This window comes from Tachyglossus aculeatus, chromosome 22 (genome assembly GCF_015852505.1).
Source record: "Tachyglossus aculeatus isolate mTacAcu1 chromosome 22, mTacAcu1.pri, whole genome shotgun sequence".
Lineage (NCBI taxonomy): Eukaryota > Metazoa > Chordata > Mammalia > Monotremata > Tachyglossidae > Tachyglossus > Tachyglossus aculeatus.
Genome location: NC_052087.1, coordinates 57,276,282 through 57,289,962, shown reverse-complemented (window position 1 = coordinate 57,289,962; position 13,681 = coordinate 57,276,282). Strand labels below are relative to the sequence as shown.

The 13,681-nt window shown below is 44.8% G+C and overlaps 1 protein-coding gene across 1 annotated transcript in view; it reads right to left on the bottom strand.

Annotated features, from left to right (window-relative positions):
* KCNQ1 (potassium voltage-gated channel subfamily Q member 1) overlaps positions 1-13,681 on the bottom strand; it is a 192,278-nt gene that overhangs the window by 50,586 nt on the left and 128,011 nt on the right. Inside the window, exons 14-16 of the mRNA XM_038765388.1 lie at positions 9,662-9,737; positions 2,265-2,359; positions 733-779 (exon numbers count right to left, since the gene is read on the bottom strand). Of these exons, the coding sequence (XP_038621316.1) occupies positions 733-779; positions 2,265-2,359; positions 9,662-9,737 (218 nt within the window). The remainder of the gene's footprint in view (positions 1-732; positions 780-2,264; positions 2,360-9,661; positions 9,738-13,681) is intronic.

Below are 13,681 nucleotides of genomic sequence, written 5' to 3'. Positions count from 1 at the left end.
GAACCACCTGGGAACTCCTCCAGGGCAAGATGGAATCTGCCCCATCTCCCATGCCAGACCGGAAAATCTCTGAGGGCACGATTGGGTCCATGCTTCCATCTCCCCTGCCAGACCAGTGGTGCTCAGCCAACATCAGCCAATCGCCATCAATCCCATAATAATAATAATAATAATAATAATAATAATAATGGCATTTGTACAAAGCACTGTTCTAAGAGGATACAAGGTGATCAGATTGTCCCATATGGGGCCCACAGTCTTCATCCTCATTTTCCAGATGAGGGAACTGAGGCCCAGAGAAGTCAAGTGACTTGCCCGAAGTCACACAGCAGACAATTGGCAGAGCCGAGATTTGAACCCATGACCTCGGACTCCCAAGCCCATGCTCTTTCCATTGAGCCACACTGCTTCTCTGGGGGATTGGTAGGAGGAGGGGGAGTGGCAAGTCCTCTCCTGGCATTGGCTCGTGCCCAGCCCTCCTCCAGAGCAGCCGCAGCCAAGGGTGTGTCCTTGGTCTGACCCTGGCATGTCCTTGGTGTGTCCCCGGCCTAACCTTGGTATATTCTTGGCGTGTCCTTGGCATGTGGCTGGCATGTCCTTGCTCGGTCCAGCTCATTTCCACCATCTAACACGAGCAGGGAGACCCTGGTGGACCCCACCCTCCCCTGCTCTGGCACCAGAACCCCCCAGGGCAGGTGGGCGACGGTCGGGGGAGAGGGGTGCAACCACTACCTGAGACGGAGATGAAGAAAGATGGCTTCCCAATGGACTGGTCCAGCCTGGGGAGGATGGTAAGATGGTCCGTTAGCCCAGGGCCTCTTCTCGACCCTCCCCCCTGGCCAGCTGCCCCCCACCCCCAGCAGACCCCCAAGCCCACAAAGTGGGGGGCTGTGCGGCCCGATGGGTATGGGAGTACAGTGCCAGGCTGTCTCCCCCTTCTGATGATGATGGCATTTATTAAGCACTTACTATGTGCAAAGCACTGTTCTAAGCACTGGGGAGGTTACAAGGTGATCAGCTCGTCCCATGGGGGGCTCACAATCTTACCCCCCATTTACAGATGAAGTAACTGAGGCCCAGAGAAGTGAAGTGACTCGCCCAAAGTCACACAGCTGACAGTTGGCGGAGCCGGGATTCGAACCCATGACCTCTGACTCCAAAGCCCATGCTCTTTCCACTGAGCCACACTGCCACAACTCATCTCTACCTCGTTCCTCTCCCCACAGTCCCTGTATATATATTTGTACAGATTTATTACTGTATTTTACTTGTACATATTTACACATTTAGAGAAGCAGCGTGGGTCAGTGGAAATAGCCCGGGCTTTGGAGTCAGAGGTCATGGGTTCAAACCCCGGCTCCGCCACTTGTCAGCTGGGTGACTTTGGGTAAGTCACTTCACTTCTCTGGGCCTCAGTTACCTCATCTGTAAAATGGGGATTAAGACTGTGAGCCCCCAGTGGGACAACGTGATCACCTTGTAACTTCCCCAGCACTTAGAACAGTGCTTTGCACATAGTAAGCGCTTAATAAATGCCATCATTACTTATTATTTTTATTATTATTATTTACTATTCTATTTATTTTGTTAATGATATGCATTTCTTTCATTCATTCAATCGTATTTATTGAGCGCTTACTGTGTGCAGAGCACTGTACTAAGTGCATTTAAGCGCTTAGAACAGTTCTCTGCACATAGTAAGCGCTTAATAAATGCCATCATTATTTATTATTTTTATTATTATTATGTACTATTCTATTTATTTTGTTAATGATATGCATTTCGTTCATTCATTCAATCGTATTTATTGAGCGCTTACTGTGTGCAGAGCACTGTACTAAGTGCATTTAAGCGCTTAGAACAGTTCTTTGCACATAGTAAGTGCTTAATAAATACCATCATTATTTATTGTTTTTATTATTATTATTTACTATTCTATTTTGTTAATGATATGCATTTCGTTCATTCATTCAATCATACTTATTGAGCGCTTACTGTGTGCAGAGCACTGTAGTAAGCGCATTCAGCTTTAATTCTATTTCTTCTGATGACTTGACACCTGTCCACATGTTTCGTTTTGTTGTCCTTCTCCCCCTTCTAGACCGTGGGCCCGTTGTTGGGTAGGGACCGTCTCTCGATGTGGCCGACTTGGACTCCCCAAGCGCTTAGTCCAGTGGTCCGCACGCAGTAAGCGCTCAATAAATACGATTGAATGAGGGAATGAATGGTGGTCCAGGGCAAGTGGGGGCGAAGGGGGGTGATACCTCCTCTGCAGCTCCTTGATCCGCACCATGAGGTTGAGGTGGCCTTGGGAATACTGTTCGATGACGTCCCGCACGTCGTACGGCTTTCTCGCTTGCTGCAGGCCGGAGGAGAGGGAGACATTGGGGGTCCATCACCCCCATCCCCTAATCCCCCCACCACCACCACCCGGGGGGACCCCCGGCTCTGAATTGTCTTTCCCCCGTCAGTGAGTCAGCCAGTCAACTATATTTCTTGAGCACTTACTATATGCAGAGCACTGTACTACGCACTTGGGAGAGGACGATGCAACAGTAAACAGACACATTCCCTGGCCACAGCAGGGGTGGGATAATAATAATAATAATATAATAATGATGGCATTTATTAGGCACTTACTATGTGCAAAGCACTATTCTAAGAGCTGGGGAGGTTACATTCCCTGGCCACAGCAGGGGTGGGATAATAATAATAATAATAATAATGATGGCATTTATTAAGCACTTACTATGTGCACAGCACTGTTCTAAGTGCTGGGGAGGTTACATTCCCTGGCCACAGCAGGGGTGGGATAATAATAATAATGGCATTTATTAAGCGCTTACTATGTGCAAAGCCCTGTTCTAAGAGCTGGGGAGGTTACATTCCCTGGCCACACCAGGGGTGGGATAATAATAATAATAATGATGGCATTTATTAAGTGCTTACTATGTGCAAAGCACTGTTCTAAGAGCTGGGGAGGTTACATTCCCTGGCCACAGCAGGGGTGGGATAATAATAATAATAATAATGATGGCATTTATTACATGCTTACTATGTGCAAAGCACTGTTCTAAGTGCTGGGGAAGTTACATTCCCTGGCCACACCAGGGGTGGGATAATAATAATAATAATAATAATAATAATAATAATAATGATGGCATTTATTAAGCACTTACTATGTGCAAAGCACTGTTCTAAGCGCTGGGGAGGTTACATTTCCTGGACACAGCTGGGGGTGGGATAATAATAATAATAATGATGGCATTTATTAAGCGCTTACTATGTGCAAAACACTGTTCTAAGAGCTGGGGAGGTTACATTCCCTGGCCACAGCAGGGATGGGATAATAATAATAATAATAATGATGGCATTTATTAAGCGCTTACTATGTGCAAAGCACTGTTCTAAGAGCTGGGGAGGTTACATTCCCTGGCCACACGAGGGGTGGGATAATAATAATAATAATAATGATGGCATTTATTAAGCGCTTACTATGTGCAAAGCACTGCTCTAAGAGCTGGGGAGGTTACATTCCCTGGCCACAGCAGGGATGGAATAATAATAATAATAATAATGATGGCATTTATTAAGCGCTTACTATGTGCAAAGCACTGTTCTAAGAGCTGGGGAGGTTACATTCCCTGGCCACACCAGGGGTGGGATAATAATAATAATAATAATAATAATAATGATGGCATTTATTAAGCGCTTACTATGTGCAAAGCACTGTTCTAAGCGCTGGGGAGGTTACATTCCCTGGCCACAGCAGGGGTGGGATAATAATAATAATAATGATGGTATTTGTTAAGTACTTACTATGTGCCAAGCACTGTTCTAAGCGCTGGGGAGGTTACAAGGTGATCCGGTTGTCCCACGGGGGGCTCACAGGCTTCACCCCCATTTTACAGGTGAGGGAACTGGGGCTCAGAGAAATGAAGTGACTTGCCCAAGGTCACACAGGTGACATGTGGTGGAGCCGGGATTCGAACCCATGAGCTCTGACTCCAAAGCCCGGGCTCTTTCCACTAAGCCATGCTGCTTATACTGACGCTATTGATGCCTGTCTACTTGTTTTATTTTGTTTTTTATTTGTCTGTCTCCCCCTTTCTAGACTGTGAGCCCGTTGTTGGGTAGGGATTGTCTCTATCTGCTGAATTGTACTCTCCAAGCGCTTAGTACAGTGCTCTGCACACAGTAAGCGCTCAATAAATATGATCGAATGAATCCTCCTCCTCTTTCTCTTCCTTCGCCTCCTCTTCCACCTCCTCCTCCTGTTCCTCCTCCTTTTCTTCCTCCTCCTCCTCTTCCTCTTTTTTTCTCCTCCTCCTCCTCTTTTTCCTCCTTCTCCTCCTCCTCTTCTCTTCCTTTTCCCTCTTTCTCCTTCTCACTTGGATCTGTCTCCTTTAAGCACCTGATATTCACCCCACCCTCAGCCCCACAGCTCTTATGTTCATATCAGTAATTTATTTTAATATCTGCCTCCCCCTATACACTGTAAGCTCATCATCATCATCATCAATCGTATTTATTGAGCGCTTACTGTGTGCAGAGCACAGTACTAAGCGCTTGGGAAGTACAAGTTGGCAAGCTCGAGAGCAGGGAACTTATCTACCAACTCTGCTGTGTCGTACTCTCCCAAGTGCTTAGTACAGTGCTCTGCACATAGTAAGCAGTCAATAAATACTACTGATTAATTGAACCGATTTCTCATCCTCTTCTTCCTCCTTTCCTCCAACTCCCCTGTTCTTCTCTTCTCCCATTTCCCCCCTTCTCCTCCATCTTCCCCTTCTTCTCTTCCATCTCTCCCCCTCATCCACCTCTCCATCCCCCCCATCTTACCTCCTTCCCTTCCCCACAGCACATGGATATATGTATATATGTTTGTACATATTTATTACTCTATTTATTTATTTATTTTACTTGTACATAAATCTATTCTATTTTATTTTGTTAATATGTTTGGCTTTGTTCTCTGTCTCCCCCTTCTAGACTGTGAGCCCACTGTTGCGTAGGGACCGTCTCTATATATTGCCAGCTTGTACTTCCCAAGCGCTTAGTACAGTGCTCTGCACACAGTAAGCGCTCAATAAATATGATTGCGCACCTGTATATATGTATATATATGTTTGTACATATTTATTACTCTATTTATTTATTTATTTATTTTACTTGTCCATATCTATTCTATTTTATTTTGTTAATTGGTTTTGTTCTCTGTCTCCCCCTTCTAGACTGTGAGCCCACTGTTGGGTAGGGACTGTCTCTATGTGTTGCCAACTTGTACTTCCCAAGCGCTTAGTACAGTGCTCTGCACACAGTAAGCGCTCAATAAATATGATTTATTGATTGATTGATCTCCCCCATTTCTGCTCTTCTCCCATTTCCCCCCCTTCTCTCCCATTTTTCCCTTCTTCTCTTCCATCTCCCCCATTTCTGCTCTTCCAACTTCCCCCTCCTCTTCCATTTCCTCCCTTTCGTTCTTCCATTTCTCCCCTTCTGCTCTTCCATCTCTCTTTTTCCCTTCCTCCTTCTCTATCACTACCTGGACTTTCTCCTCCACTTCCCCTTTCTCTTCCCCCCCATCTCCACCAGAACCCCCTTCCCCATCGCCCTCCCCTCCCCACAAGGCTCTCAGTACTCCCCCGCCTCTCTGTAATAATATTAAAATAATTGTGGTATTTGTTAAGCGCTTACTATGTGCCAAGCATTGTTCTAAGCACTGAGGTAGATACAAGGTCATCAGGCTGGATGCAGTCTCAGTCCCACATGGGGCTCACAGTGTTAATCCCTTTAATAATAATAATAATAATAATAATAATAATAATAATAATAATAATAATAATAATAATAATAGTATTTATTGAGGGCTTACTATGTGCCCATAATAATAATAATAATAATAATGATGGTATTTGTTAAGCATTTACTATGTGCCAAGCACTGTACTAAGCGCTGGGGTAGATACAAGGTAATCAGGTTGTCCCACATGAGGCTCATAGTCTTAATATACTTAACATAGACTTAAAAGTCACAGTCTTTTAGACTGTGAGCCCACTGTTGGGTAGGGACTGTCTCTATGTGATGCCAATTTGTACTTCCCAAGCGCTTAGTACAGTGCTCTGCACATAGTAAGCGCTCAATAAATACGATTGATTGATTGATTGATTGATTAATCCCCATTTGGACTCCCAAGTCCATGCTCTTTCCACTAAGCCACACTGCTCCTCTTCAGCGCTTAGAACAGTGCTCAGCGCTTAGAACAGTGCTCTGCACATAGTAAGCGCTTAACAAATGCCATCAAAAACAAAACAAAAAACAATAATAATAATAATGATGATGGTATTTGTTAAGTGCTTACTATGTGCCAGGAACTGCACTAAGCGCTGGGGTGGATACAAGCAATTCGGGTTGGACACCGTCCTTGTCCCACGTGGGGCTCACAGTCTCAATCCCCATTTTCCAGATGAGGTCACTGAGGCCCAGAGAAGTGAAGTGACTTGCCCAAAGTCACACAGCTGATACGTGGCGGAGCTGGGATTAGAACCCACGACCTCTGACTCCCAAGCCCGGGCCCTTTCCACTAAGCCACGCTGCTTCTCTAATAATTGTGGTATTTGTTAAGTGCTTACTATGTGCCAGGCACTGTACTAAGCGCTGAGGTGGATACAAGGAAATGGGGGTGGACACAGTCCTGCATGGGGCTCACAGTCTTAATCCCCATTTTACAGATGAGGCAACTGAGGCACAGAGAAGTGAAGTGGCTTGCCCAAGGTCACATAGCAGACGAGTGGTGGAGCCAGGATTAGGACTCATGACCTCGACTCCCGGGGCCGGGCTCTAGCCACTAAGCCACACTGCTCTCCCAAGTGATGATGATGATGATGATGGCATTTGTTAAGCGCTTACTATGTGCAAAGCACTGTTCTAAGCGCTGGGGGTATACAATGTGATCAAGTTGTCCCACGTGGGGCTCACAGTCTTAATCCCCATTTCTACAGATGAGGTAACTGAGGCTCAGAGAAGTTAAGTGACTTGCCCAAGGTCACACAGCAGACTTGTGGTGGAGCCGGGATTCGAACCCATGACCTCTGACTCCAAAGCCCGTGCTCTTTCCACTGAGCCACGCTGCTTCTCATAAGTGCTTAGTACAGTGCTCTGCACATAGTAAGCAATCAATAAATACAATTGATTGATTAGATTAATTTCTCCTCCTCCTCCCCTCCTTCTTCTTCTATCTCCCCCTGTCTTCTCTTCTTCCATCTCCGTGGCTCAGTGGAAAGAGCCCGGGCTTGGGAGTCAGAGGTCATGGGTTCAAATCCTGTATATATGTATATATGCTTGTACATATTTATTACTCTATTTATTTATTTATTTATTTATTTTACTTGTACATATCTATTCTATTTATTTTATTTTGTTCGTATGTTTGGTTTTGTTCTCTGTCTCCCCCTTTTAGACTGTGAGCCCACTGTTGGGTAGGGACTGTCTCTATATGTTGCCACCTTGTACTTCCCAAGCGCTTAGTACAGTGCTCTGCACACAGGAAGCGCTCAATAAATATGATTGATGATGATGATGATGAAATCCCAGCTCCGCCAATTGTCAGCTGGGTGACTTTAGGCAAGTCACTTCACTTCTCTGTGCCTCAGTTACCTCATCTGTAAAATGGGGGTGAAGACTGAGAGCCCCACGTGGGACCACCTGATCACCTTGTATCCTCCCCAGCGATTAGAACAGTGCTTTGCGTGTAGTGAGTGCTTAACAAATGACATTATTATTATTATTATTATTATCTCCCTCCTTCTCTTCCATCTTCCCCTTCTTCTCTTCCAACGCCCCCAGGCCTTCCCAGATTGAGCCCCTACTCCCTCCCTCTGCTCTTCCTTCCCTCCCCACCCCACAGCCCTTGTGTATTTATGTATATATTTATTATTCTATTTATTTTATTAATGATGGACATATATCTATAATTCTATTTATTTATATTGATGCTACTGATGCCTGTTTTCCAGTTTTGATGTCTGTCTCTCCCCTTCTAGACTGTGAGCCCGTTGTGGGTGGGGATTATCTCTATTTGTTGCTGAACTGTACTTTCCAAGCACAGAGAAGCAGCGTGGCTCAGTGGAAAGAGCCCGGGCTTTGGAGTCAGAGGTCATGGGTTCGAATCCCGACTCCACCACACGTCTGCTGTGTGACCTCGGGCAAGTCACTTAACTTCTCTGAGCCTAAGTGACCTCATCTGTAAAATGGGGATTAAGACTGTGAGCCTCACGTGGGACAACCTGATCACCTTGTAACCTCCCCAGTGCTTAGAACAGTGCTTTGCACATAGTAAGTGCTTAATAAATGCTATTATTATTATTATTAGTCCAGTGCTCTGCACACAGTAAGTGCTCAATAAATACGATTGAATGAATGAATGAATGCCCCGCTTCTTCTCTTCCATCTCCTCCCTTCTTCTCCTTCTTCTCTTCCTCCTTCTCTGCCACAACCTGATTTCCTTCCCCTTTCACTTCCCCGCCACCTCCTCCTCCAGAAGCCCCTTCCCCATCATCCCTCCAAGTGACTTTGGGCAAGTCACTTCACTTCTCTGGGCCTCAGTGACCTCATCTGTAAAATGGGGATGAAGACTGTGAGCCCCACGTGGGACAACCTGATCACCTTGTAACCCCTCCAGCGCTTAGAACAGTGCTTTGTACATAGTAAGCGCTTAACAAATACCATTATTATTATTATTATTATTATTATTATTATTATTATCTGTGCCTTAGTTATCTCATCTGGAAAGTGGGGATAAAGACTGTGAGCCCCGTTTGGGACAACCTGATCATCAATCATATTTATTGAGTGCTTACTATGTGCAGAGCACTGTACTAAGTACTTTGCACATAGTAAGTGCTTAACAAATACCATTATTATTATTATTATTATTATTATTATTATTATTATTATTATTCCTTCCCTTCCCCACAGCACCTGCATATATGTATATATGTTTGTACATATTCATTACTCTTTTTATTTATTTATTTATTTATTTATTTTACTTGTACATATCTATTCTATTTATTTTATTTTGTTAATAACGTTTGTTTTGTTCTCTGTCTCCCCCTTCTAGACTGTGAGCCCACTGTTGGGTAGGGACTGTCTCTATATGTTGCCAACTTGGACTTTCCAAGCGCTTAGTACAGTGCTCTGCACACAGTAAGCGCTCAATAAATACGATTGATTGATTGATTGATTCCCCCGGCTCTCTGTACCCCCCGCCATTCCCGACCTATCTTGTCTCTCCCCTAGCCTGTCTGTGCCCCAACATTAGGCCTTCCCAGACTGAGCCCCTTCCTCCCCCTCCCCATCCCCACCATCTTACCTCCTTCCCCTCCCCACAGCACCTGTGTATATGTTTGTACATATTTATTACTCTATTTATTTATTTTACTTGTACATATTTATTCTATTTATTTTATTTTATTAGTATGTTTTGTTTTGTTGTCTGTCTCCCCCTTCTAGACTGTGAGCCCGCTGTTGGGTAGGGACTGTCTCTATATGTTGCCAACTTGTACTTCCCAAGTGCTCAGGACAGTGCTCTGCACACAGTAAGCGCTCAATAAATACGATTGAATGATTGAATCGTCTCTGACCCCTGACCTCTGCTCACCTGAAATTTCTTCTTCGCCATAAAGTATTGCATGCGACGAATCACCTTGATGGCGGCCCGGTGGTGTTCCCCAAGTCTGCGGGACGAGAGAGGCGATGGGCGGCAGTCAGTTCAGCTCCCCCCAATCCGGGATTGAGACCCCCACACCCTTTCCCCCATCCCGGCCCTCCCCCCGTCATCAGGTCAATCAATCAATCAATCATATTTATTGAGCACTTATTGTGTGCAGAGCACTGTACTAAGCACTTGGGAAGTACAAGTTGGCAACATATAGAGACAGTCCCTACCCAACAGTGGGCTCACGGTCTAAAAGGTCGCTGAGAAGTAGCGTGGCTCAGTGGAAAGAGCCCGGGCTTTGGAGTCAGAGGTCATGGGTTCAAATCCCGACTCCGCCAATTGTCAGCTGTGTGACTTTGGGCAAGTCACTTCACTTCTCTGGGCCTCAGTTCCCTCATCTGGAAAATGGGGATTAAAACTGTGAGCCCCCCGTGGGACAACCTGATCACCCTGTAACCGCCCCAGTGCTTAGACCGGTGCTTTGCACATAGTAAGCGTTTAATAAATGCCATTATTATTATTATTATTGGACTCTGGCCTCCATAGAGGCAGCTAGGTGCCAATTCATTCTTTCATTCAATCGTATTGATAGAGCGCTTACTGTGTGCAGAGCACTGTACTAAGCGCTTGGGAAGTCCAAGTTGGCAACAGATAGAGACGGTCCCTACCCAACAACGGGTTCACAGTCTAGAAGGGGGGAGACAGACAACAAAACAAAACAAAACATGTGGTCAGGTGTCATCAGAATAAATAGAAGTAAAGCTAGAAGCACATCATTAACAAAATAAATCGTAAATATGTACAAGTAAGATAAATCCATCAGACACATTTATTGAGCACTTACTATGTAATAATAATAATAATGGTATTTATTAATGATGATATTTGTTAAGTGCTTAGTATGTGCAAAGCACTGTTCTAAGTGCTGGGGAGGTTACAAGGTGATCAGGTTGTCCCTTGGGGGGGGGCTCACAGTTTTAATCCCCATTTTACAGATGAGGTAACTGAGGCACAGAGAAGTTAAGTGACTTGCCCAAAGTCACACAGCTGACAGTTGGCGCTTACTATGTGCAAAGCACTGTTCTAAGTGCTGTACTGTGTACAGAACACTGTACTAAGCGCTTGGGAGAGAAGCAGCGTGACTTAGTGGAAAGAGCCCAGGCTTGGGAGTCAGAGGTCGTGGGTTCTAATCCCGGCTCCATCATTTGTCATTCATTCATTCAATTGTATTTATTGAGTGCTTACTGTGTGTAGAGCACTGTACTAAGCACTTGGGAAGTACAAGTCGGCAATCGATAGAGACGATCCCTACCCAACAACAGGCTCACAGTCTATAGGGGGGAGACAGACAACAAAACAAAACATGTAGACAGGTGTCAAACCCATCAGAGTCATCTGCTGTGTGACCTTGGGCAAGTCACTTAACTTCCCTGGGCCTCAGTTCCCTCATCTGTAAAATGGGGATGAAGACTGTGAGTCCCATGTGGGACAACCTGATCACCTTCTATCAACCCCAGTGCTTAGAACAGTGCTTGGCACAGAGTAAGTGCTTAACAAATATTATCGTTATTGTTACAGGGTTGACAGACACATTCCCTACCTGCAAGTCCAGTGCTCTGTACACAGTAAGTGCTCAATAAATACGATTAAATGAATAAATGAAATGAAATGAGCTAGAGGCCAAGACAGGTATTAATAGAAAGACATAAATCACAGTTATCATAATTATGGTATTTGTTAAGCGCTTACTATGTGCCAGGGACCACACTAAGCGCTGGGATGGAAACAAGCAAATCCTCATGGACACAGTCCTTGTCCCACATGGGGCTCACAGTCTCAACCCCCATTTTACAGATGAGGTAACTGAGGCACAGGGAAGTGAATTGATTTGCCCAAGGTCACACAGCAGACAAGTGGCAGAGCCGGGATTTGAACCCAGGACGTCTGACTCCCAGGCCAGTGTTCTAGCCACTAGGCTCTGATGCTCAGAGGTCATGGGTTCAAATCCCGGCTCCGCCAACTGTCAGCTGTGTGACTTTGGGGAAGTCACTTAACTTCTCTGGGCCTCAGTTACCTCATCTGTAAAATGGGGATTAAAACTGTGAGCCCCCTGCGGGATAACCTGATCACCTTGTAACCTCCCCAGCTCTTAGAACAGTACTTTGCACATAGTAAGTCCTTAACAAATACCATTATCATTATTATTATTATTATTATTATTATTCTCTGTGCCTTAGTTACCTCATCTGGAAAGTGGGGATAAAGACTGTGAGCCCCGTTTGGGACAACCTGATCTTCAATCGTATTTACTGAGCGCTTACTATGTGCAGAGCACTGTACTAAGTACTTTGCACATAGTAAGTGCTTAACAAATACCATTATTATTATTATTATTATTATTATTATCATTATTATTATTCTCTGTGCCTTAGTTACCTCATCTGTAAAATAAGGATTAAAACTGTGAGCCCCGTTTGGGACAACCTGATCATCAATCGTATTTATTGAGTGCTTACTATGTGCAGAGCACTGTACTAAGTACTTTGCACATAGTAAGTGCTTAACAAATACCATTATTATTATTATTATCATTATTATCATTATTATTATTATTCTCTGTGCCTTAGTTACCTCATCTGTAAAATGGGGATTAAACTGTGAGCCCCCTGCGGGACAACCTGATCACCTTGTAACCTCCCCAGCGCTTAGAACAGTACTTTGCACATAGTAAGCGCTTAACAAATACCATCATCATTATTATTATTATTCTCTGTGCCTTAGTTACCTCATCTGGAAAGTGGGGATAAAGACTGTGAGCCCCGTTTGGGACAACCTGATCACCTTGTAACCTCCCCAGCACTTAGAACAGTGCTTTGCACATAGTAAGCGCTTAATAAATGCCATCGTCATCATCAGTGCTGTGGGGCTGAGGGAGGGTGTGAGGAAAGGGAGCAAACAAGGGGGAGCAGAAGGGCATAGAAGAAGAGGAAGAAGAGAAGAAGAATCATGGAAAGAGCCCAGGCTTGGGAGGTCTGAGATCATGGGCTCTAATCCCAACTCTGCCACTCGTCAGCTGTGTGGCTTTGGGCAAGTCACTTCACTTCTCTGGGCCTCAGTTACCTCATCTGGAAAATGGGGGTTAAAACTGTGAGCCCCACTTGGGACAACCTGATAAACTTGTATCTACCCCAGAAGTTAGAACAGTGCTTGGCACATAGTAATAATAATAATAATAATAATGATGGCATTTATTAAGTGCTTACTATGTGCAGAGCACTGTTACACGTAACGCTTAAGTGTAAGCACTTAATGAATACCATCGTCAACATAATAATTATTATTATTATTAGGAGAAGAAGAGAAGGAGAAGAGGCCGAGTCACAACAACCCAGATACAGGTGTGTGGGAGGGTTAGCTCTCAGAACCCCCTCTCTGATCTCCCATCCTCCTGTCTCTCCCCACTTCAGTCCATACTTCACTCGACTGCCCGGATCATCTTTGTGCAGAAACGCTCTGGGCATCATCATCATCAATCAATCAATCAATCAATCGTATTTATTGAGCGCTTACCGTGTGCAGAGCACTGGACTAAGCGCTTGGGAAGTACAAGTTGGCAACGTATAGAGACAGTCCCTACCCAACTGTGGGCTCACAGTCTAAAAGGGGGAGACAGAGAACAAAACCAAACATACTCACAAAATAAAATAAATAGAATAGATATGTACAAGTAAAATAAATAAATAGAGTAATAAATATGTACGAACATATATACAGGTGCTGTGGGGAAAGGAAGGAGGTAAGATGGGGGGGATGGATAAGGGGACGAGGGGGAGAGGAAGGAAGGGGCTCAGTGTGGGAAGGCCTCCTGGAGGAGGTGAGCTCTCAGTAGGGCCTTGAAGGGAGGAAGAGAGCGAGCTTGGAGGATGGGCAGAGGGATTGGGGGCATTCCAGGCCCGGGGGAGG